The following is a 21,749-nucleotide window of genomic DNA, read 5'->3' as shown; positions in this document are numbered from 1 at the left end:
ATAAAACAATGGAAAATGTAGCCAGCCATGCAACAGAACACTGGCGACACAAAGAACATATCATCATTTAGTTTTTCCTGAATGCATTTACCAGCACTATGAGGGACTATGTGTGGACTGAAGGCAAACCCCAATCACCTCCCCAGCATCTCAGATCCATGGAAGCCATCATGTTTGTTTGCTGTCATTTGGGGTGTAATCATTGCTCCAAACAGTTGAAAAAGTTCTGTTTTGCAACGAAAATGTGCATTTCTATTTGACAGATTCAGGTAGGTCATTCCCTGTTTGCTGAACCTGTCCAATAGAAACAATAGGAACGTTTAGCAAATGTTTAGGGTAATGATGACGCTACTAGTGACGGTACATACAGATACACAACTGTCACATTCCTCTCGGGTACAGTATGTTCATAAGCAGGTAGGATACATGTTGAACAGATGCAGGAACCCTGTCTCTGTGTGTAACTCAGGGTAACTGTTGACTGCATCCTAACGTGGACCAAAAGAACAGCGATAAGGATCTCCATGGCGATGCATGTGACAACTGTTTGACATCGGGGAACCCTGACCAACGGGACATGGACGGGCTAGGATACGACTGTGACGATGACATGGATGGAGACGGTGTGTCTGTGCTTTGACTGGCCTTCCCCAGGCTTTGGTCAAACAGACATCAATTCAACGTCTATTTCACATTTCTTTTCAACGTAATTTTGTTGAAATGACATGGAAACCATGTTGATTCAACCAGTGTGTGCCCAGTGGGTAGAGAGTTGTACCACAGCTAGTGATTTATTTTAAGTGACTGTAGAAGTACTTCTTCTCACTAAGATGTATTTATCCATGACGTTAAGATCTATTTTCCCAAACCACAGTCTGAGGTCAGTCTAGTTGTCTGGTTTAAAACTGCATGTCCCCTGTCTCTGGCCCTTCCAGACTTTATCATTGCTTCAACAGAGCAGAGTCATATCTAGAATCCATTCACATCCTCTCAGTCTGTTTCAGTCTGTCTTCCATCCAAGTCTTCTACCTGTTAGTTCATCTTTACAGGGAAACAGGTGCTGGGGTAGGGGTCAGCGCCTCATGAAGTTCAAAACACTAGTAAAAACACTTTTGTTTTATAAAGAGCTCTGATTCTGAATGATGTGCTCTTTTGTGTGTGTGTGTGTGTGTGTGTGTGTGCTTGCATGCGCATATCCAGTTTGAGTTTGATGTTTGCTGTCTGTGCACTGTGGCAGGCCTCCGACATCTTGATCGTTTGGTTATGTCTTCCCCTCTAACCCTGGATCGCTAAGTGCTTGGTCATGTCTGTCTCCTCTGAAAACATTTTTCTATTCCATTATAATCCCTGCCAGCAGCTGAGAGCCAGTGGAAACTATTCACCTCTGCCTTAAACAAACCCTACCATCTGGGGACCGAAGAAACAAACAATTTTACCTGTGTATGTGTTTTTGTGGTCAGGCGTGAAGAACATTCTGGATAACTGCCAGCGTGTGCCCAACCCAGACCAGAGGGACCGAGACAACGACGGGGTGGGAGACCCCTGTGACATCTGTCCTGACATGGTCAACCCCAACCAGGTAACCGTAAAAACAACCATAACACAACTATAGCACATCACAACCACAACAAAACCCCTATAGAACCATAACTCCATTTCAACCGAAACACAACCACAACAAAACCCCTATAGAACCATAACTCCATTTCAACCGAAACACAACCACAACAAAACCACTACAGAACCAACAACTTCAACCATAACCATAGCACCACCCTAACCCCAAACTCAGACTGAAACTCTACTCAGACTGAAACTACTCAGACTGAAATTCTAGTGTAGCCAGCAGCAGGGTAGCATGCCTCATGAGGATATTGAATAATATCCCTCTTATTTCTTCTCCCACAGTCAAATGTTGATGATGATCTTGTATGAGACACGTGTGACACCAACATAGACAGGTAGAGCCTTCTATAAACACGTCCACACCTATAGAAGAGTTACTGAGTTGACTTCGCTCTCCCCTCTTCTCTGTCTGTGATGGGGACGGTCACCAGAACACTAAGGACAACTGTCCTACAGTCATCAACTCCTCCCAGCTGGACACAGATAAGGATGGACAGGGAGACAAGTGTGACAATGACAACGACGGTATCCTGGACGAGGCAGGCAACTGTAGACTGGAGGTCAACTCTGACCAGACAGATGAGGACAGTCAGTCACTCCACTAGTTTCATTCCTTACTGTGGGTGGGCTCTCTCAAGTAGTTCCTCACTCTGTGGGTGGGCTCTCTCAAGTAGTTCCTCACTCTGTGGGTGTGCTCTCTCAAGTAGTTCCTCACTCTGTGGGTGTGCTCTCTCAAGTAGTTCCTCACTCTGTGGGTGTGCCATACCAAGAACCCACTGGCTAATCTCAGTGTGACTGTGTGTGTATTCCAGATGACAACATGGGTGACGTGTGTGCAGGGGACTTGGACCAGGATAAGGGGATTAGACAACTGTCTAGAGGATAGTCCAGTACTACCGTCACAGGATAGACAACTGTCCAGAGAATGCTGAGGTCACCCTGACCGACTTCAGAGCCTATCAGACGGCACTACTGGACCCTGAGGGCGACGCCCAGATTGACCCCAACTGGGTGGTCCTCAACCAGGTGACCTCATCACCTTTTACATTCTGAAATCTCAGTCATCTAGCAGACACTGAGGAACATTGACAGTGCTAGAGTCAGAGAGTGCAAAAATATAAGTAAACGAGTTTGATCCTTAATTGAGTTCTTTGATTAAGTTTGGCCAATGATGTATAGGTAGTTGAGTATTCTGTACAATGTCTTCTGTAGTATCATAACTCTCTCTCTCTCGCTTTCTCCCCAGGTTATGGGGATAGTTCAGATTATGAACTCTGACCCTGGCCTTGCTGTAGGTAAGACAACTCTCATTCTCCATTTGACAGGCCACCCTCTCTGTGCCACTTACGGTGTGTGTGTGTGGAGGCCCCACATCGTTCAGTGTGTATATGTAATAAGCCTGTGTGTGTGTGTGTGTGTGTGTGTGTGTGTGTGTGTGTGTGTGTGTGTGTGTGTGTGTGTGTGTGTGTGTGTGTGTGTGTGTGTGTGTGTGTGTGTGTGTGTGTGTACAGTAGGCTACACAGCTTCAGTGGGGTGGACTTTGAGGGGACTTTCCATGTGAACACGGTGACTGATGATTACTACGCAGGCTTGATCTTCAGACCTACTGGCAGGCTGTACCCTTCAGAGCTGTGGCTGAGCCTGGCATTCAGCTCAAGGTGTGTGTGTGTGTGTGTGTGTGTGTGTGTGTGTGTGTGTGTGTGTGTGTGTGTGTGTGTGTGTGTGTGTGTACAGTAGGCTACACAGCTTCAGTGGGGTGGACTTTGAGGGGACTTTCCATGTGAACACGGTGACTGATGATTACTACGCAGGCTTGATCTTCAGACCTACTGGCAGGCTGTACCCTTCAGAGCTGTGGCTGAGCCTGGCATTCAGCTCAAGGTGTGTGTGTGTGTGTGTGTGTGTGTGTGTGTGTGTGTGTGTGTGTGTGTGTGTGTGTGTGTGTGTGTGTGTGTGTGTGTGTACAGTAGGCTACACAGCTTCAGTGGGGTGGACTTTGAGGGGACTTTCCATGTGAACACGGTGACTGATGATTACTACGCAGGCTTGATCTTCAGACCTACTGGCAGGCTGTACCCTTCAGAGCTGTGGCTGAGCCTGGCATTCAGCTCAAGGTGTGTGTGTGTGTGTGTGTGTGTGTGTGTGTGTGTGTGTGTGTGTGTGTGTGTGTGTGTGTGTGTGTGTGTGTGTGTGTGTACAGTAGGCTACACAGCTTCAGTGGGGTGGACTTTGAGGGGACTTTCCATGTGAACACGGTGACTGATGATTACTACGCAGGCTTGATCTTCAGACCTACTGGCAGGCTGTACCCTTCAGAGCTGTGGCTGAGCCTGGCATTCAGCTCAAGGTGTGTGTGTGTGTGTGTGTGTGTGTGTGTGTGTGTGTGTGTGTGTGTGTGTGTGTGTGTGTGTGTGTGTGTGTGTGTGTTCTTCCATGTTTTTACAAAGTCATCTATCACAGAATGCTTAAAACAAACCCAACCCTGCTCTATCATTTTTTAGGACTTCCTTTCACACCTTCTCCTTTTTCTCTCCCTCTCCCTCTTCCAGGTAGTGAAGTCTAAGACGGTTCCAGGGGAGTATCTCAGGAACTCCCTGTGACACAGGAGACACCAACGACCAGGTACACCTGCTGTGGAAGGACAAGAGGAACGTGGGCTGGAAGGACAAGGTGTTCTACCGCTGGTACCTACAGCACAGACCACAGGTTGGATACATCAGGTGAGACACACACAACCCCCCACCCAACAAACAACCACGCGCACACACACACCCATTCTGAACCCTGTGTGTGTTGTGTTCAGGTCACGTTTCTAAGAGGGTTCTAACCTGGTAGCATACTCCAGTGTGAAGATAGACACCAGTTTGCGAGGAGGGAGATTGGCCGTCTTCTTTTTCTCCCAGGAAAACATAATCTGGTTCAACCTCAAGTACTGCTGCAACAGTGAGTGACAGTTTACTCAGCCAACCAGCAGACAGATAGAGAATAGCCCTGGTCACAGCACTCTGATAGGACAGAAGCTGTCTAAGATTGTCACTGCCTCAGTGTGTTTAAGTCAACACCTCGTGTTTGTCCCTCTACAGACACCATACCTGAAGACTACCAGGAGAACAGTGCACAGAACACTGAATAAACCCACCCGGGAGGGGGGAGAGGGAGGAGAAAGATGGGGAAAGGGGGGGTTGAGAGGAAAAACAGAGGAGAATGGGACAGAGAGGAGAGGAGAGAAAGAGATGGAGAGGAAAAGGGAAAAAGAGGAGAGAGGAGATGAGAGGAGACTAAGCAGCATGGTGCATTTCAGTGGGCATTATTAGAGGAGTGAAGGGGAGGATTTTCACAAGCAAATATAAAAGCATTATTATTACTGCTAGACTTGTGCCTGGGGTGAGGACTGAGGTCTACTCATCAGGGCAACAGACTTCCAGACATGACTTGTTATGTGTTGACGTGCTCTGCAGTCTGTACATACTGTACTATTAGAATAGGTTCAAATAGAAGATTGATGATTGTATTATTGTTGTAAACCTGTATGTGTGTTATCTGGGGAGAGGGTTGGTGTATCTAGGGGTTAAAACTGTAGTTAGGGTCTCCTCTATTATGGAGGTAACAGATTGTTGAACAACAATATATTCCGCTCCTCTTTTAGTTCATCTATTAATAAACATTCTGAGCATTTGGTAAAATACCGTCTCTGGGTCTTTTGTTTGGTGTGTAACTAAATGTAATAGATTGCTAGTTCTTATTAAGTAGATTGCAGTGTGATTTCTTCCCCAAGGCACTGTATTTCAAGCTGAGGCTATAAGTGATTAGCTTTACACAAACACACAGACACAAAATCCCAGGCTGTTCATGTTTTATTTTTTGTTTAGGACAACTCTAACTGTGTACAGAGAATTAGGGCTCTATTCAGTCTGTATCGCTGAAGAGTTGCAGATTGGGTGATAGAAATGTAAAGGTCATTTCCAATGGAGCCGACATATACAGCGTTTACTGTGAATGCAGTGAATGCTAACGTGGGAACATTGCCTTTAAATGTCAATCACGCTGTAATGCTGAACATCTGCCAAACGGATTGAATAGAGCCCTTAGTGTGAGCAGAGTGTGTTTGGAGACACATGCACGCACACACATACACACACACAAAATGTTCTGCACAGACCAAAACTCACTAACGCAAGTGCTCCTGTTAAATGAAACAAACACACTCACACTCCTGTGTACACACCTAGTGGTCATCTTAACAATGGAGAACAGAAAGGGACATCAACATATCAGGTATGGCAGCATACAGCCTAATCAGACTATTTTGATCCTAACGGTTTAACATGACCTTGACCTGATGGTGTAGAGCTGAGCTGTAGAACACCATGTCACGTCTATCTGGCTCTGTGGACAAACAACAACTTGTCTGAAATGACATGTGGACACAATCTGCTAATATCAAACATATACAGGAACTGATTAGTAAACACATTTTACACCAGGCGTTCCAACTCACTAGGCGTCAATTCAGCATCATACAGTCAATTCAAGTGAAATTATATTTCACAAATCTATTTTTTAAACTGAAAATCTATGGCAACTTTTAATTGTTGAATTGAAATTCATATTCACTCCATGACATTACTAAATGGATAATGGATGGATCCCAACCCTATTGTTGACATCCGACCCTTCCAGATGGGTTTAACCCCTTCAGGACAATGGCTGAGGTGAAGAAACTAAAGTCACAGTGGGTACTTGATTATGGCATAAATATGCATGAACAAACTCATCAAACTGCTGGCTCATAGGGTTATGTGATTATTCTATTCAGCAATCTGAAATTGAAGGAGAAAGACTCAATCTTAAATAGAAAAATGTTTCAGTTGTTTTTCTTCAACAAATATCATTATATTAAAACAAAGTGTACATATATATAATATTAGTATCAAAAGGGTTATATACTGTAGGGTTGTAAGTATGACAACAGAATCATTTGGATTTCTGGAGAAAGTTTTTTTGCTCCCTGTCAGTCAAGTCTTGATCTGGGTTTGTTCAGTCAGTAACATCAACAACCAGTGTTAAGTAACCTACACTACACACTAAGGTCCCGGTCTGTTTTGAACCCTATCCCCTTATGTGTTCACAGTCCTGAAAAAGTCTCTGAAAGTGACCCTTCATCAGAGAGCACACCAAGCAGAGAGCATACTAAGGATCAGAGGTGTGTGGTAGTTCTAGAGGTTACTCTTGTGAAGAACTTTAGCGTGTCAATTCTTTGTTTCTGAGATCTACCTTTGGCAAATGTTTGAAATCAAAGTGTTGATCTTCCCTCCATGATTGCCGCTCCGCCTCCCTCCCTTCATTAGTAGTGACTCTGGTCCCAGGGCAGTCCTCTACCAGCCAGGCAGCACTCTGCTAGTCACACAGGCTTATTTGGAAAACACAACACTACAAAAAAGTGTTGTCTCAAAAGGAGGGCGGACACAATCCATCATATCTACTCCTAATTAAAATGATTCACATGACCATGTGAAGACAGGCAAATCAAATCAAAACATTTTGATTCATTGCATAGAAAACTTCTTCTACAAAAGGGAGCAATAACAAGCAAGCAAGACACTTCCAGCTTATATGTGAGCCTGAGAAATGGAACTTCTCTTTATGGGAATAACAGAACAATATGGAGGTCTGGGTCCATCATGGGAAAACAGAGATGCTTCGCACACATAAAAATCACAAATGTAAGCAAACATGTAAAAGGGTTTAATTGACATTGGTGCTCAAAGGTGCTGGGCATCCCATAACAAAATCAGGGCACCACTATGATCATGTGGTCCCACATAAATTACTGTATGTACATTGGTCCAGCCCATTGTTTTAGGCACCCTGAAGAGTCCGTTTATGATTTTAACCCTGCATGTAACAGAAAACTCCATGTATCAAAGGTAGTAAACAAATAAAAAGACAGCAACTGCCTTCAAGGAAGCAATAGCTTAACCATGCAAAGTTTGACCACTTTGCATGGTCAAAGTAGGAAAATGTAGGGGAAAAAAGGAAATAAAAAAAAAACTAAAAACAACACAAAAACCCCATGTAGAAAGCTGAAGGTAGTGTTGGGCTGTGTTTCAGTGTGTGTGTGTGTGTGTTAGGCCTCGAAGCGTTTGGGGCAGACCATGGGCGCGACCAGGGTCCAGATGTAGAGGATGAGACAGACCCAGCACGACGCCATCTTGATCCAGAACACCGACCAGCTGCCATCCAGCAGCTTATCTCTCTTATGGTTGTCATAGCTACAGGAAAACAAACATATCACACTCTTAGTGTTATGCTGAATTTAAATGAATTAAATAACTACAGAGACACAAGCTAGTTAAAGTTTCCCTAGTAACTCTTCCACTTACTGGAACCTAGTGTAAAGTGTTTCCTCAGCAACTCTCCGAATAACTGGAACCTGGTTAAAGTTTCCCCAGTAACTCTACTACTAGTTACATTTATCACAGTAACTCTCCTACTAACTGGAACCAAGTTAAAGTTTCCCCAGTAACACTATTACTTACTGGAACCTAGTTAAAGTTTCCCCAGTAACTATTCTACTTACTGGAACCTAGTTAAAGTTTCCCCAGTAACTCTGCTACTAACTGGAACCTAGTTAAAGTTTCCACAGTAACTATTCTACTTACTGGAACCTAGTGTAAAGTGTCCACAGTAACTCTATTACTTACTGGAACCTAGTTAAAGTTTCCCCAGTAACTCTGCTACTAACTGGAACCTAGTTAAAGTTTCCACAGTAACTATTCTACTTACTGGAACCTAGTGTAAAGTGTCCACAGTAACTCTATTACTTACTGGAACCTAGTTAAAGTTTCCCCAGTAACTATTCTACTTACTGGAACCTAGTTAAAGTTTCCACAGTAACTCTCCTACTAACTGGAACATAGTGTAAAGTTTCCCCAGTAACTATTCTACTTACTGGAACCTAGTGTAAAGTTTCCACAGTAACTCTCCTACTAACTGGAACATAGTGTAAAGTTTCCACAGTAACTATATTACTTACTGGAACCTAGTGTAAAGCTTTCACAGTAACTCTCCTACTAACTGGAACCTAGTGTAAAGTTTCCCCAGTAACTCTTCTACTTACTGGAACCTAGTGTAAAGTTTCCACAGTAACTCTCATACTAACTGGAACCTAGTGTAAAGTTTCCACAGTAACTCTCCTACTTACTGGAACCTAGTATAATGTTTCCCCAGTAACTCTCCTACTAACTGGAACCTAGTGTAAAGTTTCCACAGTAACTCTCCTACTAACTGGAACCTAGTGTAAAGTTTCCACGGTAACTCTATTACTTACTGGAACCTAGTGTAATGTTTCCCCAGTAACACTATTACTTACTGGAACCTAGTGTAATGTTTCCCCAGTAACTCTATTACTTACTGGAACCTAGTGTAAAGTTTCCACAGTAACTATATTACTTACTGGAACCTAGTGTAATGTTTCCCCAGTAACTCTATTACTTACTGGAACCTAGTGTAAAGATTCCCCAGTATCTCTCCTACTTACTGGAACCTAGTGTAAAGTTTCCCCAGTAACTCTATTACTTACTGGAACCTAGTGTAAAGTTTCCACGGTAACTCTATTACTTACTGGAACCTAGTGTAATGTTTCCCCAGTAACACTATTACTTACTGGAACCTAGTGTAATGTTTCCCCAGTAACTCTATTACTTACTGGAACCTAGTGTAAAGTTTCCACAGTAACTATATTACTTACTGGAACCTAGTGTAATGTTTCCCCAGTAACTCTATTACTTACTGGAACCTAGTGTAAAGATTCCCCAGTATCTCTCCTACTTACTGGAACCTAGTGTAAAGTTTCCCCAGTAACTATATTACTTACTGGAACCTAGTGTAATGTTTCCCCAGTAACTCTATTACTTACTGGAACCTAGTGTAAAGTTTCCCCAGTAACGCTATTACTTACTGGAACCTAGTGTAAAGTTTCCCCAGTAACGCTATTACTTACTGGAACCTAGTGTAACGTTTCCCCAGTAACGATATTACTTACTGGAACCTAGTGTAGAGTTTCTCCAGTAACTCTATTACTTACTGGAACCTAGTGTAAAGGTTCCCCAGTAACTCTCCTACTTACTGGAACCTAGTGTAAAGTTTCCCCAGTAACTCTATTACTTACTGGAACCTAGTGTAAAGTTTCCCCAGTAACTCTATTACTTACTGGAACCTAGTGTAAAGTTTCCCCAGTAACTCTATTACTTACTGGAACCTAGTGTAAAGTTTCCCCAGTAACGCTATTACTTACTGGAACCTAGTGTAACGTTTCCCCAGTAACTCTATTACTTACTGGAACCTAGTGTAAAGTTTCTCCAGTAACTCTATTACTTACTGGAACCTAGTGTAAAGTTTCCCCAGTAACTCTCCTACTTACTGGAACCTAGTGTAAAGTTTCTCCAGTAACTCTCCTACTTACTGGAACCTAGTGTAAAGTTTCTCCAGTAACTCTATTACTTACTGGAACCTAGTGTAAAGTTTCCCCAGTAACTCTCCTACTTACTGGAACCTAGTGTAAAGTTTCCCCAGTAACTCTATTACTTACTGGAACCTAGTGTAAAGTTTCCCCAGTAACTCTATTACTTACTGGAACCTAGTGTAAAGTTTCCCCAGTAACTATTACTTACTGGAACCTAGTGTAAAGTTTCCCCAGTAACTATATTACTTACTGGAACCTAGTGTAAAGTTTCCCCAGTAACTATTACTTACTGGAACCTAGTGTAAAGTTTCCCCAGTAACTATATTACTTACTGGAACCTAGTGTAAAGTTTCCCCAGTAACTCTATTACTTACTGGAACCAGTTGGTGACAGTCATCATGACATACAGTGAACCCAGGAAGAAGACAAAGTGGAAGTAGGTGTAGCTGTAGATGGTTCCCCCTCTCTCATCATACAGAACGTTTTGGCCTCCTCCAGTCTTCTCCTCATCATAGTCATCTGGACAACACAACCACAACATCACAGCAACATTATTACAACCTTCCATCATAGTCACAACACAAAATCATCGCAGCAAGATATACATAACACAACATGTATGATGCACAGAACATTTTCTACCCAATAACACTCTCACCATTTAATATTCCTGATATCTTTCCATTTTCCTGGTCTATGCTATATGTCTCTCCCTCCCCTTTGCCAGACAGGAAACTCCCTGAAAATCAGTAGGTTTCCTGAGAAGGGCTCCTGTTTTCTTAATCCATTGTAATGTTCTAAACTGTACATATGCTTATTTTAAATATGTTTTCTCTGTGTAATAAATTCCTAAATGAAATGACGTGCTGTTCTTTCCCTGGCTGCAGTGCTGCTATCTCCCACCAGAAGGCAGCTGTAGCCTTCTCTCAGGTCTACTGCTACCATCTGATTGGTCTAGCTCCACACCACCATACTCCCCTCCTGGTAACACTGACATCATCTCTGGTTACTGACCAATGGTGTTCCTGCATCTTTACTGTTAATATGTGTATGAGAGGACATACAGGAACACTGCCTCTTTCTGCTGGTGTTGAAGTAGGGAGATGATAGAAAGAGAACAGTGGGAGGGAGAGAGAATATGTGGGTATTTACCTGTGTCATCTCCAAAGCAGAAACAGCAGCGAGCTCTCTGAAGGAGAGAGGGGAGTTAGTACAACAGGAATGTACCAACCAATCAACTATACATCCCTATTTCACTAAACACACATGTACACACACACTAAGCTTGTGTGAGAGAGTAGGTCTTCTTACCTCAGTCTCAGGCATGCTGTTCCTACACACACGCAGTGCTGCAACGCTTCGTCTGGTGGTGGACGTCAAACTACACACACAAACACATACACCAGTAAGCATTCCGTAGGACTGTGTATACCACTACATATGACTAATAAAACTTGAAACACACACACACACAGGGATGACAGAAGACATTTTCCCAGTAATTTGTGGTTGAGAATAGCTCAAGTCTTTTACAGAGACGACCACAGGAGATATGTCTGAGCTTAATGTGAAACACATGTGGACACGCACTACAGATCCAGCCAATCACACACACCCACTAAACAGCACCAGCCAATCAAAAACACTTTCACATCTGCTCAAGCCAATAAGACATGACCTCACTGCAGCTACAGATCTGTAACCTGGAAGCATTCTAATAGTCCAAAGAGCACAGCCCCTATCCCCTCTGCACTGATCTAAAAACACAGGATAGGTGACAGCAACACGTGTGTGTTGTTGGGAATTTTAGGTTGTTCAGGTGTAGAAATGCTGAATTCAAAAGATAAGGGGAAGCACAGAGTTATTTTTAAGGTTTATCACAGACAGTGTGCACACAGGGGTAGACAGAAACATTCTCCAAAGACTCAAGGTCTAAGCCCTCATTATATCCCCAAGCTGGGATCAGGCGTCACAGAGGTTGAGCATCCTTATCTGTTTGTTCTCTCAGGCCCAGGTTCAGGCTCAGGGTCAGTACCAGGCCCAGGCCATAACATAACTGTGTGTGTCTTACCAGGAGTAGAGCACACAGCCGAACATGATGACAGTTCCCACTATTGATACAATCCTCTTGTCGCTCTCTGATCCAGAGTTGAAGGGGAACACACAAACTGTCGTATTCACCCCATTAACCTCCAACACTAAACAGAAACAGGGAGAGAGAGAGAGAAAGGGGGGGGGAATGAGAGAAAACAGGAAAAAGAGGAGGATAATATTTATAAGTTTGTTAGTACTGGAGAGCTGCAAGGGCACATCGGGCCAGAACACAGTTTAAATGGAGGCATTTTAAGTGCAATTTAACAAAAAGCTCTAACGAAGGTCTTGAGGCCGATTCGTAAGTTTAATAAAGAAAAGTGATACAAGAGCAGTGTGCGGGTTTCTCTTTACTTTCATGTTATTCAATTGTTACTATGCACCTGCAAGAAAGATGTGCAAGTGCCTTTTGAATTTTAAGTGCAATTTAACAAAATGCAAACACATAAAACCTCTTAATAGGTCAATCAGATAGGCAATGAAACACTGGAGCTCTATGGCTGAGCCTCCAGTCTACTTACTCTCTTTGGGCTTGCTGGAGAAGGCTGAGAAGGTGAGGTACATGACATACACACTGATCACTCCTGGCTGGAGCAGGCCAGACTTAGGCTGGACTGGAGGGAGAACAGATAGACTGTTAAAGTGTGTGTGTGTGTGTGTGTGTGTGTGTGTGTGTGTGTGTGTGTGTGTGTGTGTGTGTGTGTCTGTGCGTGTGTTCCAGTGTGTGTTCCAGTGTTTGTATAGCCTATACTAACGTCTCTGTATGAAGGGCGATATAGCCAGCAGGGTGACTATGAGACAGAGGCTGCTGTTGACCCCCAGGAACACCTTGTTGAGCAGACAGGCCTGAGAGTGTGTGTAGAACAGAGCCATGAACACCACAGCTCCTACTGCCATACTGAACAGCACCAAGGTGACCATGGCCAGTGCTCCATACCACAGACGGTTGTCGTTCACACCTGAACTCCTATTGAGGGGGGAAGGATAGGAGGAAGAGAGAGATGGAGGGAAGGATAGGAGGAAGAGAGAGATGGAGGGAAGGATGGGAGGAACAGAGAGATGGAGGAAGAGAGAGATGGAGGGAAGGATAGGAGAAAGAGAGAGATGGAGGGAAGGAAGGATAGGAGGAAGAGAGAGATGGAGGGAAGGATATGAGGAAAAGAGATGGAGGGAAGAATAGGAGGAAGAGAGAGATGGAGGGAAGGATAGGAGGAAGAGAGAGATGGAGGGAAGGATAGGAGGAAGAGAGAGATGGAGGAAGAGAGAGATGGAGGGAATGATAGGAGGAAGAGAGAGATGGAGGGAAGGATGGGAGGAACAGAGAGATGGAGGAAGAGAGAGATGGAGGGAAGGATAGGAGAAAGAGAGAGATGGAGGGAAGGAAGGATAGGAGGAAGAGAGAGATGGAGGGAAGGATATGAGGAAAAGAGATGGAGGGAAGAATAGGAGGAAGAGAGAGATGGAGGGAAGGATTGGAGGAAGAGAGAGATGGAGGGAAGAATAGGAGGAAGAGAGAGATGGAGGAAGAGAGAGATGGAGGGAAGGATAGGAGCAAGAGAGAGATGGAGGGAAGAATAGGAGGAAGAGAGAGATGGAGGAAGAGAGAGATGGAGGGAAGGATAGGAGGAAGAGAGAGATGGAGGGAAGAACAGGAGGAAGAGAGAGATGGAGGGAAGGATAGGAGGAAGAGAGAGATGGAGGAAGAGAGAGATGGAGGGAAGGATAGGAGGAAGAGAGAGATGGAGGGGAGAATAGGAGGAAGAGAGAGATGGAGGAAGAGAGAGATGGAGGGAAGGATAGGAAGAGAGAAATGGAGGGAAGGATAGGAGGAAAAGAGAGATGGAGGAAGAGAGAGATGGAGGGAAGGATAGGAGGAAGAGAGAGATGGAGGAAGAGAGAGATGGAGGGAAGGATAGGAGGAAGAGAGAGATGGAGGGAAGGATAGGAGGAAGAGAGAGATGGAGGAAGAGAGAGATGGAGGGAAGAATGGGAGGAAGAAAGAGATGGAGGGAAGGAAGGATAGGAGGAAGAGAGAGATGGAGGGAAGGATAGGAGGAAGAGAGAGATGGAGGAAGAGAGATGGAGGGAAGGATAGGCGGAAAAGAGATGGAGGGAAGGAAGGATAGGAGGAAGAGAGAGATGGAGGGAAGGATAGGAGGAAGAGAGAGATGAGGAAGAGAGAGATGGAGGGAAGGATAGGAGGAAGAGAGAGATGGAGGGAAGGAAGGATAGGAGGAAGAGAGAGATGGAGGGAAGGATAGGAGGAAGAGAGAGATGGAAGGAAGGATAGGAGGAAGAGAGAGATGGAGGGAAGGATGGGAGGAAGAGAGAGATGGAGTGAAGGAAGGATAGGAGGAAGAGAGATGGATGGGAGGAAGAGAGAGATGGAGGGAAGAATGGGAGGAAGAGAGAGATGGAGGGAAGGATGGGAGGAAAAGAGAGATGGAGGGAAGGAAGGATAGGAGGAAGAGAGAGATGGAGGGAAGAATGGGAGGAAGAGAGAGATGGAGGGAAGAATAGGAGGAAGAGAGAGGGGGAGATAGTTATATTTTATTCCTGAGGCTACAAGGAGACAGGTTTAGGGTTGTTGGCAAATCTTCCACATCCAGATTACTTTTACTCAGAGCTCCCCAACCCCATCGACACAGACACAAACACACAGATGCACTAGTACTGAGAGATGAACCGACATTTCGGTTACTTTAATTTTTTTAAACAACTAATTGACCGCCGTCGGTTCAATTACTTGAATTCCATTTCCTTCAGTTTTTTTCTGTGAGCTCAATGTGCACATTCAGTTTCTCTAGAGATAAATCAGAGCCAGCCTGAACTGTGCGATGTAGAGTTGTAGTTTCCAACAGGCGAATATTCGACATAGTTTAGCTCATAAAACGTGGCAATTAACTACAATGACCATAATCGATTGCACATGTGCTTTTCCGGTCTGTGTTTCTTTTATGCCTGCTACTGAAGAGGCAGAAGAAGACTCAATCGTGAGGGGATATAGAGAGCCGCTGTTGCTTTGTGAGGTACACTATATATACAAAAGTATGTGGACACCCCTTAAAATTTGTGGATTCGGCTATTTCAGCCACACCCGTTGCTGACAGGTGTATAAAATCGAGCACACAGCCATGCAATCTCCATAGACAAACATTGGCAGTAGAATGGCCTAACTGAAGAGCTCAGTGACTTTCAATGTGGCACTGTCATAGGGTGCCACCTTTCCAACAAGTCAGTTCATCAAATGTCTACCTGCTAGAGCTGCCCCGGGCAGCTTTAAGTGCTATTATTGTGAATTGGAAATGTATAGGAACAACAACGGCTCAGCTGCGAAGTGGTAGGCCACTCAAGCTCACAGAACTGGACCGCCGAGTGCTGAAGCGCGTAAAAATCGTCTGTCCTTGGATGCAACACCCACTACCGACTTCCAAACTGCAACTGGAAGCAACGTCAGCACAATAACTGTTCGTTGGAAGCTTCAGGAAATCGGTTTCCATGGCCAAGCAGCCGCACACAAGCATAAGATCACCATGTGCAATACCAAGTGTCGGCTGGAGTGGTGTAAAGCTCGCCGCCATTGGACTCTGGAGTGATGAATCACGCTTCACTATCAGGCAGTCCGACGGACAAATCTGGGTTTGGCGGATGCCAGGAGAACGCTACCTGCCCCAATGCATAGTGCCAACTGTAAAGTTTGGTGGAGGAGGAATAATGGTCTGGGACTGTTTTTCATGGTTCGGGCTAGGACCCTTAGTTCCAGTGAAGGGAAATCTTAACGCTACAGCATAAAATTATATTCTAGACGATTCTGTGCTTCCAACTTTGTGGCAATGGTTTAGGGAAGGCCCTTTACCCCGTGCACAAAGCGAGGTCCATACAGAAATGGTTTGTCAAGATCGGTGTGGAAGAACTTGACTGGCCTGCACAGAGCCCTGACCTCAACCCCATCGAACACCTTTGGAATGAATTGGAACGCCAACTGCGAGCTAGGCCTAATCGCCTAACATCAGTGCCCGACCTCACTAATGTTCTTGTGGCTGAATGGAAGCAAGTCCCTGAAGCAATGTTCCAACATCTAGTGGAAAGCCTTCCCAGAAGAGTGGAGGCTGTTATAGCAGCAAATGGGGGACCAACTCCATATTAATGCCCATGATTTTGGAATGAGATGTTCGACAAGCAGGTGTCCACATACTTTTGGTCATGTAGTGTATCTCCACTTGAAAAGACATGATCTAAGTGATTGATAGTTTGTATTCAGCAGTCATAAAGGACTGCCTTATTTACTTTGAAGATCTATAAATTAGTGATTTTTGTCAGACAGCATATGCAGCAGCCCTATAGAGATGAGATGATGACTTGGAATGAAATAATAAAGTCATTAAATAAAACAAATGTAATATGTAAAGTGATGTGAATAACTGATGGTTAATAAGTGATCAGCAGTAATGAGCAGTCACGACCATCATGGGACTTTTATTCATAGTTTTAGTCTGTGTTGTTACAGCATTCAACAGAAAGAATCGAAACTGAAATCGAAAACCGTGACTATTTTTTAAATAATTTAACCAAAACCGAACCACCCTCAAAAAGCACTAATCGCTCAGCACTAAGATACACAGACACAAACACAAACACAAAGATACAAACACACACACACACCCAGACACACAGCTGCAGGGTAATTGCAGTGACCTCTTGCCTTATATTCCCAGTCAGTGAAAATGGACAAACAGACTCTAAAATGGTCCCCTACCACCCTCATTTCTATTGTGAGTGTGTGTGTGTGTGTCTCAGAGGTGGAGAGGAAACTGTGGGTATACACTCAGTTGTCATGTGCATCCTGTCTGCAACTTAAGACACTGACCAAACCCTCCTTTGTACTGATTACAACAAGACACAATAGCTCTCTCCCTCTGTTTCTCTTTCTCTCTCCCTCTGTTTCTCTCTCTCTCTCCCTCTCCCTCTGTTTCTCTCTCTCTCTCCCTCTCCCTCTGTTTCTCTCTCTCTCTCTCCCTCTGTTTCTCTCTCTCTCTCTCTCTCTCTCTCTCTCCCTCTGTTCTCTCTCTCTCTCCCTCTGTTTCTCTGTTTCTCGCTCTCTCTCCCTCTGTTTCTCGCTCTCTCTCCCTCTGTTTCTCGCTCTCTCTCCCTGTTTCTCGCTCTCTCTCCCTCTGTTTCTCGCTCTCTCTCCCTCTGTTTCTCTCTCTCTCTCCCTCTGTTTCTCTCTCTCCCTCTGTTTCTCTCTCTCTCTCACTCTGTTCTCTCTCTCTCCCTCTGGTCTCTCTCTCCCTCTGTTCTCTCTCTCTCCCTCTGTTTCTCTCTCTCTCTCCCTCTGTTTCTCTCTCTCTCTCCCTCTGTTTCTCTCTCTCTCTCCCTCTGTTTCTCTCTCTCTCTCCCTCTGTTTCTCTCTCTCTCTACCTCTGTTTCTCTCTCTCTCTCCCTCTGTTCTCTCTCTCTCTCCCTCTGTTCTCTCTCTCTCTCCCTCTGTTCTCTCTCTCTCCCTCTGTTCTCTCTCTCTCCCTCTGTTCTCTCTCTCTCCCTCTGTTCTCCCCCCCTCCCTCTGTTCTCTCTCTCCCTCTGTTTCTCTCTCTCTCTCTCCCTCTGTTTCTCTCTCTCTCTCCCTCTGTTTCTCTCTCTCTCTCCCTCTGTTTCTCTCTCTCTCCCTCTGTTTCTCTCTCTCTCCCTCTGTTTCTCTCTCTCTCTCCCTCTGTTTCTCTCTCTCTCTCCCTCTGTTTCTCTTTCTCTCTCCCTCTGTTTCTCTTTCTCTCTCCCTCTGTTTCTCTTTCTCTCCCCCCCTCTGTTTCTCTCTCTCTCTCCCCCTCTGTTTCTCTCTCTCCCCCTCTGTTTCTCTCTCTCTCCCCCTCTGTTTCTCTTTCTCTCTCCCTGTTTCTCTCTCTCTCCCTCTGTTTCTCTCTCTCCCTCCCTCTGTTTCTCTCTCTCCATCCCTCTGTTTCTCTCTCTCTCTCCCCCTGTTTCTCTTTCTCTCTCCCTCTGTTTCTCTTTCTCTCTCTCCCTCCCTCTGTTTCTCTCTCTCCCTCCCTCTGTTTCTCTCTCTCTCTCTCCCTCTGTTTCTCTTTCTCTCTCCCTCTGTTTCTCTTTCTCTCTCCCTCTGTTTCTCTTTCTCTCTCCCTCTGTTTCTCTTTCTCTCTCCCTCTGTTTCTCTTTCTCTCTCTCTCTGTTTCTCTCTCTCCCCCCTCTGTTTCTCTCTCTCCCCCCTCTGTTTCTCTCCCCCCCCCCCCCTCTGTTTCTCTCTCTCTCTCCCCCTCTGTTTCTCTCTCTCTCTCTCCCTCCCTCTGTTTCTCTCTCTCTCCCTCCCTCTGTTTCTCTCTCTCTCCCTCCCTCTGTTTCTCTCTCTCTCCCTCTGTTTCTCTCTCGCTCTCCCTCGGTCTCTCTCCCTCTGTTTCTCTCTCTCTCTCTCACTCTGTTCTCTCTCTCTCCCTCTGTTCTCTCTCTCTCCCTCTGTTCTCTCTCTCTCTCCCTCTGTTTCTCTCTCTCTCTCCCTCTGTTTCTCTCTCTCTCTCCCTCTGTTTCTCTCTCTCTCCCTCTGTTTCTCTCTCTCTCTCTCCCTCTGTTTCTCTCTCTCTCTCCCTCTGTTTCTCTCTCTCTCTCCCTCTGTTTCTCTCTCTCTCTCCCTCTGTTTCTCTCTCTCTCTCCCTCTGTTTCTCTCTCTCTCTCCCTCTGTTCTCTCTCTCTCCCTCTGTTCTCTCTCTCTCCCTCTGTTCTCTCTCTCTCCCTCTGTTCTCTCTCTCTCCCTCTGTTCTCTCCCCCTCCCTCTGTTCTCTCTCTCCCTCTGTTTCTCTCTCTCTCTCTCCCTCTGTTTCTCTCTCTCTCTCCCTCTGTTTCTCTCTCTCTCCCTCCCTCTGTTTCTCTCTCTCTCCCTCTGTTTCTCTCTCTCTCTCCCTCTGTTTCTCTTTCTCTCTCCCTCTGTTTCTCTTTCTCTCTCCCTCTGTTTCTCTTTCTCCCTCTGTTTCTCTTTCTCTCTCCCTCTGTTTCTCTTTCTCTCTCCCTCTGTTTCTCTTTCTCTCTCCCTCTGTTTCTCTTTCTCTCTCCCTCTGTTTCTCTTTCTCTCCCCCCCTCTGTTTCTCTCTCTCTCTCCCCCTCTGTTTCTCTCTCTCTCCCTGTTTCTCTCTCTCTCCCCCTCTGTTTCTCTTTCCCTCTGTTTCTCTTTCTCTCTCCCTCTGTTTCTCTCTCTCTCCCTCTGTTTCTCTCTCTCCCTCCCTCTGTTTCTCTCTCTCCCTTCCTCTGTTTCTCTCTCTCTCTCCCTCTGTTTCTCTTTCTCTCTCTCCCTCCCTCTGTTTCTCTCTCTCTCCCTCTGTTTCTCTCTCGCTCTCCCTCGGTTTCTCTCCCTCTGTTTCTCTCTCTCTCTCCCTCTGTTACTCTCTCTCTCCCTTGGTTTCTCTCTCTCTCCCTTGGTTTGTCTCTCCCTCTGTTTCTCTTTCTCTCTCCCTCTGTTTCTCTCTTTCTCCCTCTGTTTCTCTCTTTCTCCCTCTGTCTCTCTCTCCCTGTTTCTCTCTCTCTCTCCCTCGGTTTCTCTCTCTCTCTCCCTCGGTTTCTCTCTCTCTCCCTCTGTTTCTCTTTCTCTCTCCCTCTGTTTCTCTCTTTCTCCCTCTGTTTCTCTCTTTCTCCCTCTGTCTCTCTCTCCCTGTTTCTCTCTCTCTCCCTGTTTCTCTCTCTCCCTCCCTCTGTTTCTCTCTCTCCATCCCTCTGTTTCTCTCTCTCTCTCCCCCTGTTTCTCTTTCTCTCTCCCTCTGTTTCTCTTTCTCTCTCTCCCTCCCTCTGTTTCTCTCTCTCCCTCCCTCTGTTTCTCTCTCTCTCTCTCCCTCTGTTTCTCTTTCTCTCTCCCTCTGTTTCTCTCTCTCTCTCTGTTTCTCTCTCCCTCTGTTTCTCTTTCTCTCTCCCTCTGTTTCTCTCTCTCTCTGTTTCTCTCTCTCCCCCCTCTGTTTCTCTCCCCCCCCCTCTGTTTCTCTCTCTCTCCCCCTCTGTTTCTCTCTCTCTCTCCCCCTCTGTTTCTCTCTCTCTCTCTCCCTCTGTTTCTCTCTCTCTCCCTCCCTCTGTTTCTCTCTCTCTCCCTCTGTTTCTCTCTCGCTCTCCCTCGGTCTCTCTCCCTCTGTTTCTCTCTCTCTCTCACTCTGTTCTCTCTCTCTCCCTCTGTTCTCTCTCTCTCCCTCTGTTCTCTCTCTCTCCCTCTGTTCTCTCTCTCTCTCCCTCTGTTTCTCTCTCTCTCTCCCTCTGTTTCTCTCTCTCTCTCCCTCTGTTTCTCTCTCTCTCCCTCTGTTTCTCTCTCTCTCTCCCTCTGTTTCTCTCTCTCTCTGTTTCTCTCTCTCTCTCCCTCTGTTTCTGTCTCTCTCTCCCTCTGTTCTCTCTCTCTCCCTCTGTTCTCTCTCTCTCCCTCTGTTCTCTCTCTCTCCCTCTGTTCTCTCCCCCTCCCTCGGTTCTCTCTCTCTCCCTCTGTTTCTCTCTCTCTCTCCCTCTGTTTCTCTCTCTCTCCCTCCCTCTGTTTCTCTCTCTCTCCCTCCCTCTGTTTCTCTCTCTCTCTCCCTCTGTTTCTCTTTCTCTCTCCCTCTGTTTCTCTTTCTCTCTCCCTCTGTTTCTCTTTCTCTCTCCCTCTGTTTCTCTTTCTCTCTCCCTCTGTTTCTCTTTCTCTCCCCCCCTCTGTTTCTCTCTCTCTCTCCCCCTCTGTTTCTCTCTCTCTCCCTGTTTCTCTCTCTCTCCCCCTCTGTTTCTCTTTCCCTCTGTTTCTCTTTCTCTCTCCCTCTGTTTCTCTCTCTCTCCCTCTGTTTCTCTCTCTCCCTCCCTCTGTTTCTCTCTCTCCCTTCCTCTGTTTCTCTCTCTCCCTCCCTCTGTTTCTCTCTCTCTCTCCCCCTGTTTCTCTTTCTCTCTCCCTCTGTTTCTCTTTCTCTCTCTCCCTCCCTCTGTTTCTCTCTCTCCCTCCCTCTGTTTCTCTCTCTCTCTCTCCCTCTGTTTCTCTTTCTCTCTCCCTCTGTTTCTCTTTCTCTCTCCCTCTGTTTCTCTTTCTCTCTCCCTCTGTTTCTCTTTCTCTCTCCCCCCTCTGTTTCTCTTTCTCTCTCCCCCCTCTGTTTCTCTCTCTCCCCCCTCTGTTTCTCTCTCTCCCCCCTCTGTTTCTCTCTCCCCCCCCTCTGTTTCTCTCTCCCCCCCCTCTGTTTCTCTCTCTCTCCCCCTCTGTTTCTCTCTCTCTCTCTCCCTCTGTTTCTCTCTCTCTCTCTCCCTCTGTTTCTCTCTCTCTCCCTCCCTCTGTTTCTCTCTCTCTCCCTCTGTTTCTCTCTCGCTCTCCCTCGGTTTCTCTCCCTCTGTTTCTCTCTCTCTCTCCCTCTGTTACTCTCTCTCTCCCTTGGTTTCTCTCTCTCTCCCTTGGTTTGTCTCTCCCTCTGTTTCTCTTTCTCTCTCCCTCTGTTTCTCTCTTTCTCCCTCTGTCTCTCTCTCCCTGTTTCTCTCTCTCTCTCCCTCTGTTTCTCTCTCTCTCTCCCTCGGTTTCTCTCTCTCTCTCCCTCGGTTTCTCTCTCTCTCTCTGTTTCTCTCTCTCCATCTCCCTCTGTTTCTCTTTCTCTCT

The 21,749-nt window shown here is 45.7% G+C and overlaps 1 protein-coding gene and 1 pseudogene across 1 annotated transcript in view; one reads left to right on the top strand and one right to left on the bottom strand.

Annotated features, from left to right (window-relative positions):
• Positions 1-342: 342 nt before the first annotated feature.
• On the top strand, positions 343-4,759 carry LOC120062902 (annotated as a pseudogene).
• A 703-nt stretch (positions 4,760-5,462) lies between these two features.
• Positions 5,463-21,749, bottom strand: part of LOC120063320 (serine incorporator 5-like) — a 51,055-nt gene continuing 34,768 nt past the window's right edge. Inside the window, exons 6-12 of the mRNA XM_039013629.1 lie at positions 12,937-13,148; positions 12,703-12,795; positions 12,162-12,288; positions 11,402-11,471; positions 11,243-11,279; positions 10,465-10,609; positions 5,463-7,898 (exon numbers count right to left, since the gene is read on the bottom strand). Of these exons, the coding sequence (XP_038869557.1) occupies positions 7,754-7,898; positions 10,465-10,609; positions 11,243-11,279; positions 11,402-11,471; positions 12,162-12,288; positions 12,703-12,795; positions 12,937-13,148 (829 nt within the window). The 3' untranslated portion in view covers positions 5,463-7,753. The remainder of the gene's footprint in view (positions 7,899-10,464; positions 10,610-11,242; positions 11,280-11,401; positions 11,472-12,161; positions 12,289-12,702; positions 12,796-12,936; positions 13,149-21,749) is intronic.

This window comes from Salvelinus namaycush, chromosome 18, assembly GCF_016432855.1.
Source record: "Salvelinus namaycush isolate Seneca chromosome 18, SaNama_1.0, whole genome shotgun sequence".
Taxonomy (NCBI): Eukaryota; Metazoa; Chordata; class Actinopteri; order Salmoniformes; family Salmonidae; genus Salvelinus; species Salvelinus namaycush.
Note: the sequence above shows the minus strand (reverse complement) of the source record. Positions and strands in the feature narration are given on the sequence as shown.